Raw genomic sequence first — 13,705 nt, 5'->3', positions numbered from 1 at the left:
GTTACCAAAGGGGCGCTGAAAACCACCTGAACACACCCAGAAGACCTCATCAGAGAGAAGGGATTTCAGCCTCCGGCCACGTTCAGCCCACACACACAAGCTGACAGCATAAATATTTGCAAGATGGGGAAACGTCCTCTCATCATTAATCAGTGGCTAGTCTCCAACTAAACTTGGCTCTGTCCAAGAGGAAAGCAGAGCCGGTTAGCCCTCCTGCCTTCGTGTTTAGTCTGGTGACTCTCTTTCAACACCCTTGTCAACTCGATTGCCCTTACACAGAAGATCCATCATTTTCTGAAGCCTTATTATCCCCCTTTTCATTCAGTGATCCTTTAAGATAAACGTTTTCACGCTTTATTATAGAGATACAAATAATCAATAACTCCTTAAACTAAGGGTTTAACACTCTTTTTTTTTTTAAATCTTCACCCTTGGGATGCTGAAAAGAGCGGGCTTTGTGTGTGAGGCTAAAGGCGCTGCATGGATAGAGAGCATATAACACGCCACAGGGGCAGCAGAGGTGTGTGAGCTGGGACAAGAGTGTGGATGGGACTCAGCAGAGTAAAAACATGCTGCCTGCCAGCACAGGAAAAGGGAAACCAACTGTCAGGAAGACAATAGCGCCCGGTAGATGGATGGAGATGGGAGTACATCCGTGGAGGCATGCAGTGACAGGAACATAGAAAACAAAACTTAATATAATTATTCTGTGTGCAATATGACAGCTGTGCGTACTTTCCTCACCTTTTCTGGTAGACTGAGCTGTGGGTGGCTGCTGTCTGGTCTCTGTTCAGCTGCGTCCCGACTGAATAGGTTTTGTAAAGTCCCGTCTTCCAGGTCCCGTTAACCAGCGTGCTCAGCCAGAGTATCAGCACTGTCCAAAGCAAACTTTTCCTGCAAAGCGGGGACACGCTCTCTCGTTGGTGCGATCCCATTTCCGTGGCATCAAAAGTAAGAGCAGAACTGTTTTAATGAGGCCCCGCTTGGAAAACAGACCGCTTCCAGCTCGGGAAACGTGTCAAACTGCGCCGGGTCTACTGGAGAAGACGCTCATCCTTTTCACTAAAGTAAAAAACACACACAAAAAAAAAACCCCGATGTATGTGTAATAGAGCTGAGTGTGAACTAGCCCATAAACCCACGCTTGTCTGTGACAGAGATCCGACTTTATAAAAATGAACCATGAATGCTCTGAGTGTTAAATGCGTGCTGTCCTCCCTTCCCTGAGTGTGCTCTGCCTACCTCCGTCTGTCTGCGCTCATATCGTGCCGATCCTTTACAGCAGCGGGTATGAAACCAGTTTTATAGTCTCCTCCGGTCTTTTAAAAGCACAGCCTGCTGGGTCTCTTTTTACCCTGCCCCGTTTCAACTTCTCACAGAGGACAAAGCGACGGCACCTAACGCATTGTACTGTTTGCACTAAATGAATTATGGGCTGCTGATTCTCAAGGCTCCTCTGAAATCACAGGCGCGGTGCTAGTGAGAGTTAGGCCCCCATTTAAACCAAATAAAACGGAATGTTTAAAGAAAAGAAACGAAAAGTTTTGATAATACTGGATATGACGAGTTTAAACTCCCAGCTAAGGCTAATTACTTCTTTTATAAACCTTTTTTTGAACATTTTGAATACAAACAAACAACCATCTTCATTTAAAATATAACGCAGTTAGTTTAAACTATTTATAACATCATCAACAACATCTATCTATCTATCTATCTATCTATCTATCTATCTATCTATCTATGTTTGCCCCTGAGTTGTTTTCAGCAGGTGTAGTCTGTCAAAGCCATCAGTACCCAGTGGTCAGAGAAAACTGAGGTTAGTGTCATTTCCCACTGCCCATTGCATCTGGGACAGCCAGTAGCCACAGATCTGCGGTCCTTCTCCAAAGTAAACACCTGGCACTGCAACCAAAAACTAGGACACGAGTTGTATATATGTCTGTGACTGTGGTGACTGCAGCCCTTGGGCTTAAGTCTGGCCAGCTGCAAACGATGCTGCAGGCAGCAAAATGTGCTTATCTAACCTTTTTTGTGCAAAGTTCTTAACTACTGAAAGATAATGTTAACACTTTCACAGTCACAGAAGAGGACTGGGATTAATTCCTGTTCCTCACTATGCCACAGGGAGAATGGGGAAAACAGTGCATTGACTTTACTGGGTCTTAATGAGCCCACCTGCTCCCAATCACCACACATGGGAGGGGATTTGTTCCTGGGCACCCTTGGCGCTTTTACGAGGCCACTCAGGGCAAACAATGGTGCCAAGCAGGAACTAGAGCAGTTTAGGGTTAATGTAAATCCCTGCAGTCATGAGCAGCTGAAAATAATTTTGACCTCTAAGGAAGCGAGCTGGGTTCAGTGCCAGTGAGAGAATTTTCTTTTTTTTTCTTTATCTGTCGTTACTCTGACTTTTATGATTTCCCTCCCCTTTATTGTACAAAGTTAAACAGCCAGATTGCCCATTGTTTGTTTAGGTCTGCTTTTACTAAAGTTCCATCCAGTGATGTAAAGGTTCATTAAACAACACAACATTGATTCCCTCTTTTCAAAAAGGGAAACACAATTGCTCCTGCCCCCACCCAGTGTTTGGTCATAAACATGTCCTGGTTTTCCCTCTTTTTGTGTCAGTTGAAGGTGAGAATGGGGCCTGTTCAACCTTTGCCCCTCTGCCATTTAGAGAGATCCTTTTAGGCTACAGAATATGGTAATGACAAACATTGTAATCGTGTACCAGGTTGGGACTTTTCAGGGAAGAGACTAAAGAAACGAAAACAATTTCATGCTGCTGGTTGTTTGGCTTATAAAGACTTCAGTCTAAGCAATTTAGACTTACTATGATTACAGCTCCACTCTCATAACTGGGGCTTCACGATGTATACTGCGTGAGTTATGGCTCCAAACTGTTGCAAGTTTTATTTCTGCACCTGCAACGTCACTGCTGCAGCAGCTGCCACATCCTCTAGGACCGTCTGAGTTTTTAGAGGTTACTTCACCTGAGCTGGCATGCTCACATCAGCAGCCTCGATTACTCACTGCTGTGCAAGATCTTCTCTTTGCATGATGTAATAAAACATGCCCTGTTACCTATACTGCAGAGAAAAGCTAAAAAGTTGCTTGGGGTTGCCTCTGGTTACTGTTAAAGTTTCCACTGCACGCAGCAGTTTATGATTTTTTTTTTTTTTTTACAAAATCAGCAGAAATATTTTGCATCTGCTGACCTCTAAGAGCATGAATGGGATTCTGAGCCTACACGACACAAGTAAAAACCATTTATTTATTCATTCACAGCCTTAACATTTCAGCAGATTAGTCAACCGTAGCTTCAAAGACAAATCCCTAGAGATGTTGATCAGCCTGAAGCTACTGCCTCTGTTATGTGCTGCCATCTAGTGAGGCAAATAATTAAAGTTATAAAACAACAATAAAATAAAATGTATTACACAGGCTATGTTTAAGTATTTTTCTACATGAAACAGGAAGCAGACATTGCTATCATTAACTAACATTTTCAGCTGACTATGCTACAAGTAATCAGCTCAGTGGCGTTGACAGTTGTCTTTAGTCAGTGTTGAGGCACAAGCAGACTCCCTGGAGTACCCAATGAGAAAGGTGCATGGTGGTGAACAGGTCTGCCTCAAACACCAAGCCCACACCCATTGCATTCCTCCGCAACGAAGTGGTGTAGACAGGTGTCCGCAGCGTATTCTGAGGTGCAAAACACACAAAAATATAGTTAAATAGATGCATTCAATAATGAGCTATAAATTAGTGTGGAGGTCTGTTGTGCTTGCTGTCCACACCTGTAGCCTGAGGCGGCGCGTCTCTATGGGAATGACTCTGAGGATGGGCAGTTCAACGATCAAAACTTTTGGTTTACTCTTCACTAAGCAGCACTTCTCTATGTCCCAGTCGGCTCCTTCCAGATACAGGCCGGACAGAAAGCAACCTGCAGGGAATGAGACTGTCAGTCTTTACAACTACTCGCTGCTCATGCTGCAAGTGATGAGCTCTGATTATTACCCTGTCTGGGTCTTTCGGCGACTTCATCCTCACTCTGATGATGGGTAACTTCTGAGTACAGTGTTGAGAGATCCAGAGGCCACCCATTTTTCCTGCACGCAGCTTGGACCAGAGCAGTGAGGTAAGATTCAGGGATATGTAATCCTGATAGCCACATAACTTTTGGCTCGCCCTCATTCACCTGGTGAGCACAAAATACACCAACTTGAAAGTATATTCAAAGCACAAGTCATTTGTTAACTGTAAAATGTCATGGTAGAAAAATTATTAAAGAAAAAAGATTAAATGGGATCATCCTTACCCAACAGTTATACTGCTCATATCGCCTTTTGAAATGGGACATCCAGTTACCAAGAGACTTAAGAGTGTCAGGTGCCAGCTTCTTCCAAATGACCGGAATGTGACCATTAAAAAGGGATCGAGCGACCTCATCCAACTCGCTGCTCATCCCCACCTCACCAGCCAAGGCCTACAGGACACAAGAGAATCTAAACAAATCCCAATCGGAGCAAAGCACAAATATACAACACCTGCAGATTAATTTACTGAGCATCTTGGGTCTTCAGCCCCTCCATCTCACCCTCTGCAGCTCAGCCAGAGAGAGCTGCATGCGGACCACCAGTTTGTTAAAGCGCTCTAGTTCCTGAAGGAGAACCACCGAGGTCGGAGAAATGTCCATGCCAAACTTTTTCCGGATCACATCCATGTCGAATAACTGCGGGAGCTTGTTCTGAATGTCCTGGGCCACCTGGCTGATGTACTCATCCCTGCTGATCTGTCCACCAGATTCACCTGAGATATGAGAGAGTATTTATCAGCCACTAAGAAGAAAGCATATGGAAATAAATAAATGCTTCTACTTCTGAAAAACAGGATATATTACTTCAAGGGATGAGCTGAAAGATGCGAAATCATACCCGTCTGAGGTTGAAGGTCTATCAGGTGAGTCCACATCTCCTTAACTGCATTTGTGTAGTATCCTATCTCCGCGTTGGAATGGAGACCCATAACCTCTGGTGTGTTTGCCAGTGGCATGGCTTCAATCTCATCTGTAGCACATTAAGAGCATAAAGCATTAAATGATGACTGAAAATTCCCCCCCCCCTCCCTTTTTTATGAGTGAGAGAATTTGAGAAATAAGAAAACAACTGCTGACCAACATAGACGTTTTTTGGTCCAGTTGGAGGGATTTTGTAATCTACATCTTTGTTTTTGAAGAAGTGGAACTGCCGGAAAGTGTAGAAGAGGAAGTCTCCAAAGTACTCATCCATGTAGACAGTCAAGATCCTGCGGTCAAAGCTATCTATTGCTCGGCCGCCATACATTACCTGACAAAACATTATAAATTACAGCAAACTTACAGCATGTAGTAGTAGTATAACAGATGCACACTATTCAAATGTACAATATAAACGAATTCATTTTAGCCTAACCTCCCCAGTAAGATATTTAAGACTTCCCCAGGGTATATTGATGTCTCCTTGGTCATGAGCTTTTGTCAGATAGGTGTTCAGGATCTCCATACACACCTGTCAGAGCACAGATAATATGTTTAAACTACTGAAAAGTGAAATACAGCAAATATTATACCACTCATAAACTAATTTAAAATATACCGGTCAAAGGTTTTAGAGCAACCTAGTTCTTCCAGTTATTTATTGCAACTCAAGTCATTCAAGTTCAATGAATAGCTTGAAATGGTACAAAGTGAACTGCCAGAGGTAAAAAACAAAACAAAACAAAACAAAAAAAGGTAAGGTAAGGTGACTAAAATTTGAAAAATAATGTATATTTTAGAATTATACAAAAAGGCCTTTTTCAGGGAACATAAAATGGGTTAACAATTTAAAGTTGTTCTGCATCAAGTCTGCAACAGATATGGGGAGAACTTTCTGAAGAATATTTGATTTTTATTGTAGAAAGAAAGGTGTGTTCAGCTGCTATATCTGCCAAAGGTGGCGACTCAGATGAGTCAAAAGTTTAGAATACATACATATTGTCTATAAACTGATTCCATGATTTCTTTTTTAACTCCAGTTCCTTATTTGTACTATTCTTTTATATCAGAGTTCAATGAGACATTAAACTGCATAATTTTCAAGAAAATGGAAAAATTGGGGTGTTCTAAAACATTTGACCGGTAGTGTAAACATACTTTCAAAATAATCTTAGACTAATGTGCAACTTACAGAAAAGTCAGACTCGCTGAAGTCGTATGGGACATTCCAGCCAATTTTTCCATATTTCCGTCTCTCTTGCACCACAGCATGGAAGAAGGCAAGAACAAACACCAGGCTGGAGAAAGCAGGGTGCGGGCATGTGGTCAAGGCCTCATGGGAGATTTTAGAGTATGTGGCTCTCATGTTAAGCTTGAGGCCGTTGGGGGGCTCTGTCACTACCTGCACACAACAATGAAGGAATACTGTCATACCATCTGTTACTTCTGAAGCATCTCTGCTTCCTAGAAGCAGTCCTTTAAGACTTCTTTTTCCAGTACAATAGAATATTCTACTATTAACATGTTAATAGGTTCTTAATGCAGTCTCGTCTGCCATGAAACACCAATTTCTATAAAAGATAGTTGACATGTAAAGGGAATGTGTAACTGTTTTGTCACCTTACTTTACTGGAAATGGAGTTATGTCATATTCCCAGTTAAAACCATTCAAATACAGCACCAATGTGAGGAAGTCCTTCCACTTACAAACATCTACAAAAAGTCTTTACTGAAGGTAAAGAGAATGTGTGTTTCACCTTTAGAGATTTCTGAAGTATGCCAATGGGAAAATCTTTAATGGGGTTGGTGGTGATCCATAAGCGGAAGTTAGGGTTGGGCTTGGTGATTCTCTCTAAGGCCTTTTCCAGTTCCTTCAGCCACTTTACCAGCAGATGGCAGTTCTGTAGCATCAGCCACTGACCTCGAGAGGCTGCCTTCTCCAATAAATCTAGTGCCACCTTTACCCCGGGTACAGAAAACAATTATTTTCAACTTCATCCCTTTTTAATATTATTCAATGTGATTACTTGGTAATCCCTATATTCATATACATATGCCGTGATATAGGAAAAAAGTATTGAGTACCTTCTCTTGGCCTTGGCCCATTGCAAGGAACTTGAACTTGCCTCCAAAGCCTGATCTGGCTGCTAGTTTCATGAGGTCACCGGCTGGGTCAGAGCCAGGGCTCAAGATGAAGACAATGGGGGAGAAAGGTGTGCTCTGATCATAAATTGCATCAAAGCTGATCACAGGGGGTTGAACATATCTGAGCAGAAATACAATAAAAAACATCTGTAAGCGCAGAATGTTTCAATATTCACACAGTCATCTATACTTTGTTCACAGGAGTGGATTATATGTACAGACTGTATATACTGTATACACAATGTGCAAAAGTTTTAGCAACTTTACTGCAGCTCTTTAGATTCTTAGCCATGTGTTATCAAAGACATGTGTGACTAAAACTCAGCGATCTCAGACATCCATCCAGGGAAACAAGAAGTACAAAGTGTCACCCTGCACTGAGCTCTCCTAAAAATCTCTTCTCGTAGGAGCTAAAAGAAAAACTACCTGCCAGGTACCTTAAACAACTAAACAAAATTGTAAAAGCTGGTGTTTTTATGGGTGAAGAGTTCACACCAAATACTGATTTGATATAAATGATTTTGTTGTTTTTCAGTCTACTTCCCCCAGAGTAAGGATAGTCAAAAAGTACAGTACAAAAAGTTTCACCTCTCTCCCATGATAACAGTGATATAGTCAGTGACAGCTCTATAGACTCTATCAACCCGGAAGCAGCGCAGCAACAGCAGCTTCTGAAAGGCTGACAGGTTCCCCTTGTATTTCATGGGAAACGGAGCCTGTTCTGGTCCATCCAAGTCGTACCACTGAAGAGAAAAAGAGTGTGAGTTACACTCACAGTTGATTCAGAGGTATGCCTGTAGTGAGTTCTGTCCCTGTGGCCACTTACAGATTGCCATTCAGTGGGATGTTTCTCGATGTCATCAGGCAGAGAGCTGAACTGTTCGGGAAAGAGCTCTGCAAGTTTCACAATGTCTTCCCAGCCCTGATTGGCAAGCCAATCACACGGCTTTTTGCGCTGGCTTTTTTCCAGGGATAGATTACCTTTATACACGAGATGGAAATGTGCTTTGAACATTGTGTTTTCGTGTGCATAGTTGATCACTATTGTATGTACTTATATTGTACTTCTCTGAATAGCTCACCTTTTATAAAGAACTCCAACTCCTCCTGAGGTACCCTCCCTTCTGCCTGCTCGATCTTGATGGTCATGTTAAAGGAAAAGAGCAACTTGTGGCTCTCAAACAATCCTGGGGATAAGAACTCAGTTAGGGTTATAAAATCTACAAAATAATTATAAATTCCTTTAGAAACAGACTTTTTTCCTGCCCCTCACATGGTTCACTATTATTCCACCTTAAATATTTTACCTGTGCAGCCATAGTTATAAACGCTGTATGTCAAAGTGTTCATGATGTTCTTTAGTCTGTTGGGAAGGGAGGGGTCTGGCACTGATTTCCGCAGTGAAAAGTCAAACACTTCGAGGTAGGAGGCAAGTGAGTACTGGTACATGCTGTTCACCACAGCCATTTCTGTCAGCACGAAGAACAGGATAGCGCCACGCTTGGCTGCAGGACGGTAGCCATCTCTAAGTTTATCAATGTCCTTGGACGTCTTCTCAGCCAACTTTAGTTTCTCAAATACCTGATGATCACAATATCAAACATGAAGAAACAAACAAACTGGGATTTGTGACTTCAGTTAAATAATATTCTGCCACAACTTTTACTCTTTATGCATAAGCCAATACCAACCTCACTGGCTTTCAGCTTCGTCTTCTCCAGTGTTTCAATGAGCTCTGTGTTGTCCAACATGTTGCCTGTAGATGTGGCCAGCTCTCTGAGCAAGGTGTCTCCGAGGTTTTTAAGCAGCTTCTTGTTGTTACTTGTCTCTTGGATTAAACACTCTCGCTGCTCCTCTAGCTCCTTCTTCTCAAACCCCATGATAACACTCAACAGCTGGTCTTCCAGCCCCTTAAGGGTCACTGTACGTAACAAAGATGCAAAAAGATGGGGCAGAAGCAAACATGCAATTTAGACCCTGTGGTTTAAGGATACAGATGAAATCTGACCGGTACGCAAAAACATCTTACCAGTATAGTTAATGACCATGGCTTTTCCAAACACAGATGGAGAGTATTTGGGGTTAGCTAAATTAGTGTTGAGGTAGAGTTTAAAATTGGGATCGTAGTCGACCTCTTTGTCACCCAACATGATGACCTGTCTTCCCTCTGCTCCTTTCACATTCTTCTCCAGGACATTGTCAATCACTGGGTCGATGTATTCATCCACATCTTGGAAAAGGAATGGGAAACCGTACTTGATGGCCATCTCTAGTTGTTTCAGGAAGTCAGGATCATTGAAAGATGAGACCTGGGACAAAATTGATGATCACACTATCAGGTCTGCATGTCATAAACCTCTGTTTGTCGAATCTGGTGATACAGGGGCTGTCAGTAATGGGAGGCTGCATAAAGCAGTCATCCCAGAACATCAATGAGCATTAAATCTTTCCGTACCTTGAGATTATTGTTTTCTTCCTTCTTCTTAATCCAGTTGAGGGCTTGTTGCTGGGGGTCAATACACATGGGAAATCGACTCCCTCTGGTTGTGAGAATCCCGTTCTGCACGGACAATTCATCTGGAGGCAAACCCTCTGAGCCCCATCTAACACAGGGTAGACACATAGTTAGGCCATTAATTAGCATACTAATTGTCATTATTTGATAGAGAAAAGTCAGATTCTACAGCATTTATTAGCAAGTTATGCAACAACTTCACCTGCTGATTTCGACCTCATCAGTAAGAAGGTTTTCTACTTTGAAAGGCTGGCTCAAGGGGATGCCTCTCTCCTGCACATCTTTAACCCACTTTTGGTATACCATCTCATTCCTGAAGTCCCAGCTGAATGCCCCTTCATAGCTCAGAAATGCAGCAGCAAGCAAACAGTCACCCAGGAGACGCACACGCCGCTGCTTCAATCCCTCCAAATCATTTGTCCACCTAAGTTGGGAGTATGTAGAAGGGGTGAAAAATAATTGGTAGAGACAGGAGTGGAAAAGAAAAAAAGAAAAAACAGGGGGTTTAAAATTAAAAATCAACCTGTTAAAGGGTTGGTTAGTAAGTGTTGCATGTTTTTCAACCTCACCGTTTATTCTCAGAGCTCAGCCCAGAGATGAGTTTGTCAGCAGCTATCAATCTCCTCTCCATCACCTCAGCCTCCTCCTGCAACTGCTGCTTCTCGCAAATAGCAGCTTGGTATTTCTCACTAAGAGTCTGCAATTCTTTCTGTATGTTGCTGAGCTCACTCTGAATGCACTCCAGCTCCCGCTTACTCTGAAAGAAGTTCCTCTCTAGGCGAGCCACCTGAAAATAAGAAGGCAATACATCAGTTTAAGCTGTGTTTCGTTCAAAACAGGAAGATTCAATGGCGATTTAATACACTTAATAACCTTTTCTCTTTTGGGTTTTATCTCCCTAGCAACATCACAGTAACCCATGATTGCCTCGACAAACTTGAGCATTCCTGAGCCGGCCTTACTGATGGCCTGCATTTCCTCAAAGCTTGTGTGGAGGTTCTTTAGATAGCCTAGCCAGAAAGAGAAGAAAACAAAAAGTGGAGCATCTGTCAAATTCAATTAGCACTCTCTTGCACAGTATAGTAGCACCATTACTTGTTTTTACTTTTGTACTCAACATAAATTCAACTTACCCCTGACTGTCCTGACCTGGTTGTTAGTGATCGCATCACAATCCATCTCCATCAGGGAGCGCAGGAAGTTCGCTTCTGACATCATCCCTTTTGCTGACTGCCAACTGATTTCTTTGTTGCCACGCAACACCAGGATGCACTCGCAAACCACCTGCACCTGTTTGGGTGGCTTGGCAAATGATCTTCACATTGGACCAACAGGAAAAAGCAGATAAAGGGAAAACACTGATTAAAAGAGGACTTAATTGTCATGATAAGCAATGGCTGTGCATCAATGACGACTCATTAAGGTCTCTCGAAAATGAACCGCTCTGCACTGTCCAGTATTCCTTTTCATGGTTTATGTTATCCAAGAGCCAAATGTAATTTACATGTAATGTATTTCTACAACAGAATGAAAATAATGTTCTTCATAAGGAGCACAGTTTACCGGATCTCTGTTACATCAGATTTTTCCAGGTCTTGCAGGGCATTACGTGCGGCCTCTAATGCTGGCAGAGCTTCAGCTAAGGAACTCTCAGCTTCTTTCTTCTCAACAGCTATGACTTTATTTTGCTCCTCAATCTCTTTAGCTTTGTCTTCTGCCAGAACCTTTTTTTCCTCAGCTAGAAAAGAAAGTTGATGATAAGTGGTTTGAACTAACAGCACTTAATTTCCATTTTAAGACTACAAGATACTGTATTAATGAAGGCCATACGGCAGGCAAGTGTTTACTAACCTACTGTTGTGTTGGCGGCAATCTCGTCCAGCAGGGCTTCACATGCCGTGGACTTTTCAGCCAGGACAACTTTCTGATCTGCCAGCTTCACATTCAGTTCAGCCAGCTGTTCACTGGCTTCCTTCAGTTTATCCAAACCTCCCTCCAGATGCTTGCACTGAGCTAGAACAGAAGAAGACACATTAACGGTCTCTAATGCACACTAACTCCAACAGAAGCCCTGCATTTACAACAGGTTTCATTCCCTCACCGAGAATAAATTGGTCTTTTTCCTCTAAGAGTTTGGAATAGGTGTTAATAAAGTCCAAGTAGTTCATTGGAGTTACGTGGTTGCAGCGTCTGAGTTTTTGCTGGAATAGCTTGCTGTAGTGATCCACAGAGCTGTGGACCATGCATACATGATCTATAACAGCTGCAGAGTGTGCATCTGGTATCATCGGACTTTCACCTGTGGAAGGACAATAATAATATAACATTTCAACTGTCTTACTGAAACACCTGTTTTAAAATAAACATTTTCCACGACAAATACATATAATAGAAGTAAGTTTAATTACACACCAAGAAAAGACTGAGCTACTGCAAGTAAGGCCTGCGGAGGCCATGGAAGGAACCAATCTATTACAGTGTTGTTCATCAGTCCTGGGAGAAATAAGAAGTACATCGGGTTAATAAAACAAATTTATAAACTATATTAAGTCAATTGAAGCCTGACCAAATATTTCACCTGGGAAGTTCCTGCAGCGTGTCCTCAGGGTATCTCCCACTGGTGACATGCCTAAAACAATGTGTAGATTGTTGGCACTCTTGTTGACAAAGTACTGCCACACACTCTCTTTAGAGGGATCTGATCCCATTGTAAGAGCTTCGTCTCGAAGCTGGTTGAGAATGGATTCTTTCTCATCATCGGGAAACAATGCAGGAACAATACCTATAAATAGAATGCATGGTGAGAGCACTGCAGCTGTAGCCTTTAAGAGAGATAAATAGAAAGTGAGGAGGTCAGGAGATTAAAGTCATATCCAACCTGAGGTAAGCATGTTGTTAATGAGCTCCAAGAAGCCTTCCTCAGCAACGTGAGCATCAGTAAAAAGAAACACGGTCTTCTTATTCTCAATGCCAAGCTTCAAGTACAGAGTTTTTAGGTCTTCACGGAGGTTAGACTCACTGTATCCTCTGCTCAGCGTTATCTCAAATACCTGGGGAAAGCAGATCCAAAAATCTAAAGCTGGAAATGTATTTGTGAAGAAGGTTTAGCACTGCTTGACATTGAAAGCCCTCATGTAGTAGCCTTACAGTTAGAAGATTGCAGCTTTCACATCCCAAGACATGTTAGTAAAATTCATTTGCATTGCTTAAAATGTAATTTTAGTGTATATGACACTTGTTAGTGACAATCATTTGCCCTTCACCACACCAATCATGAATTTTACCACCTCACAGCCAGCAGCAAAGGCAGCCAGCTTGGTAAGGGACTGCTTGCCAGAGCCCCCCACACCAACAAGCAGAGCATGGCCACGATCAATACGGATGATGCGGTGAACTCGGGTCAGATGTTCCAGAGCATCGTCAAAGAGCACTAGGTTCATCCTCGATTTGCTCTCATTGTATTCCTCTAAGATTTCCTGCAGAATTACATAACACAGTGATCTGTTAAAAGAGTATAACAACTATAAAAATGCCAAAACATACTCTTACATTATTTTATTTTGTTGACTTTATAAGACAGTTACAAAGAAGAGCGACAGGAAAGTGAGGGAGAGAGAAATGCAGCAAATGGCCACAGTTCGGACTTGAACGCGGGCCAGCCACTCTCCACCATGCAGCATGTGGTTGGCTGCTCGTCCCAGTGAATCAAACCGGCAGTATTACTTCACTTTTCTGTCTGAGACCCCACACCTCCACCAAGATGAACATTTTCCAACAGAATAGTTTGTAATATTTTCTTGAAAACATCAAGATTTGTTTAACCTGGTATGTATAAGATACAACGTGAAAACTAAATATTGCCCTAGCTCACATTAGCAGACAATCCTTACAGAAATATCTCCTAGCCCAAGCCACACCTCTGCTAAAATGTTCACGCAAACTCATTTATACTTTCGGAGTAACTCTGATAACAAACATACAAATAAATAAATCAACCTAACCATATGACCACCTGGGTTAGGGTA

The 13,705-nt window shown here is 42.3% G+C and overlaps 2 protein-coding genes across 3 annotated transcripts in view; both read right to left on the bottom strand.

Annotated features, from left to right (window-relative positions):
• Positions 1–1,424, bottom strand: part of emid1 (EMI domain containing 1) — a 55,777-nt gene extending 54,353 nt beyond the window's left edge. The window contains exons 1-2 of one of the 2 annotated variants that reach the window (XM_035905215.2): positions 1,243–1,424; positions 745–1,062 (exon numbers count right to left, since the gene is read on the bottom strand). In XM_035905215.2, coding sequence (XP_035761108.1) covers positions 745–935 — 191 coding nt within the window. In that variant the 5' untranslated portion in view covers positions 936–1,062; positions 1,243–1,424. Of the gene's footprint in view, positions 1–744 lie in introns of both variants that reach the window. The other variant, XM_006784273.3, reaches the window with a different exon arrangement.
• Positions 1,425–3,259: 1,835 nt separating this feature from the next.
• dnah10 (dynein axonemal heavy chain 10) overlaps positions 3,260–13,705 on the bottom strand; it is a 28,684-nt gene continuing 18,238 nt past the window's right edge. Inside the window, exons 50-78 of the mRNA XM_087849128.1 lie at positions 12,968–13,156; positions 12,559–12,730; positions 12,259–12,462; positions 12,093–12,173; positions 11,782–11,979; positions 11,532–11,693; positions 11,244–11,418; positions 10,814–10,995; positions 10,554–10,690; positions 10,250–10,467; positions 9,883–10,104; positions 9,621–9,768; positions 9,195–9,474; positions 8,857–9,086; positions 8,473–8,746; positions 8,248–8,352; positions 7,992–8,146; positions 7,754–7,908; positions 7,106–7,286; positions 6,778–6,978; positions 6,213–6,422; positions 5,457–5,552; positions 5,180–5,351; positions 4,941–5,072; positions 4,604–4,815; positions 4,325–4,492; positions 4,024–4,204; positions 3,804–3,949; positions 3,260–3,708 (exon numbers count right to left, since the gene is read on the bottom strand). Coding sequence (XP_087705254.1) covers positions 3,562–3,708; positions 3,804–3,949; positions 4,024–4,204; positions 4,325–4,492; positions 4,604–4,815; positions 4,941–5,072; positions 5,180–5,351; positions 5,457–5,552; positions 6,213–6,422; positions 6,778–6,978; positions 7,106–7,286; positions 7,754–7,908; positions 7,992–8,146; positions 8,248–8,352; positions 8,473–8,746; positions 8,857–9,086; positions 9,195–9,474; positions 9,621–9,768; positions 9,883–10,104; positions 10,250–10,467; positions 10,554–10,690; positions 10,814–10,995; positions 11,244–11,418; positions 11,532–11,693; positions 11,782–11,979; positions 12,093–12,173; positions 12,259–12,462; positions 12,559–12,730; positions 12,968–13,156 — 5,133 coding nt within the window. The 3' untranslated portion in view covers positions 3,260–3,561. The remainder of the gene's footprint in view (positions 3,709–3,803; positions 3,950–4,023; positions 4,205–4,324; positions 4,493–4,603; positions 4,816–4,940; positions 5,073–5,179; positions 5,352–5,456; positions 5,553–6,212; positions 6,423–6,777; positions 6,979–7,105; positions 7,287–7,753; positions 7,909–7,991; positions 8,147–8,247; positions 8,353–8,472; positions 8,747–8,856; positions 9,087–9,194; positions 9,475–9,620; positions 9,769–9,882; positions 10,105–10,249; positions 10,468–10,553; positions 10,691–10,813; positions 10,996–11,243; positions 11,419–11,531; positions 11,694–11,781; positions 11,980–12,092; positions 12,174–12,258; positions 12,463–12,558; positions 12,731–12,967; positions 13,157–13,705) is intronic.

Source organism: Neolamprologus brichardi, chromosome 12 (assembly GCF_056152115.1).
Source record: "Neolamprologus brichardi isolate AB-2024 chromosome 12, ASM5615211v1, whole genome shotgun sequence".
NCBI classification, from domain to species: Eukaryota; Metazoa; Chordata; class Actinopteri; order Cichliformes; family Cichlidae; genus Neolamprologus; species Neolamprologus brichardi.
The sequence above is the reverse complement of the archived record's forward strand: the minus strand, read 5'-3'. Positions and strand labels throughout refer to the sequence as shown.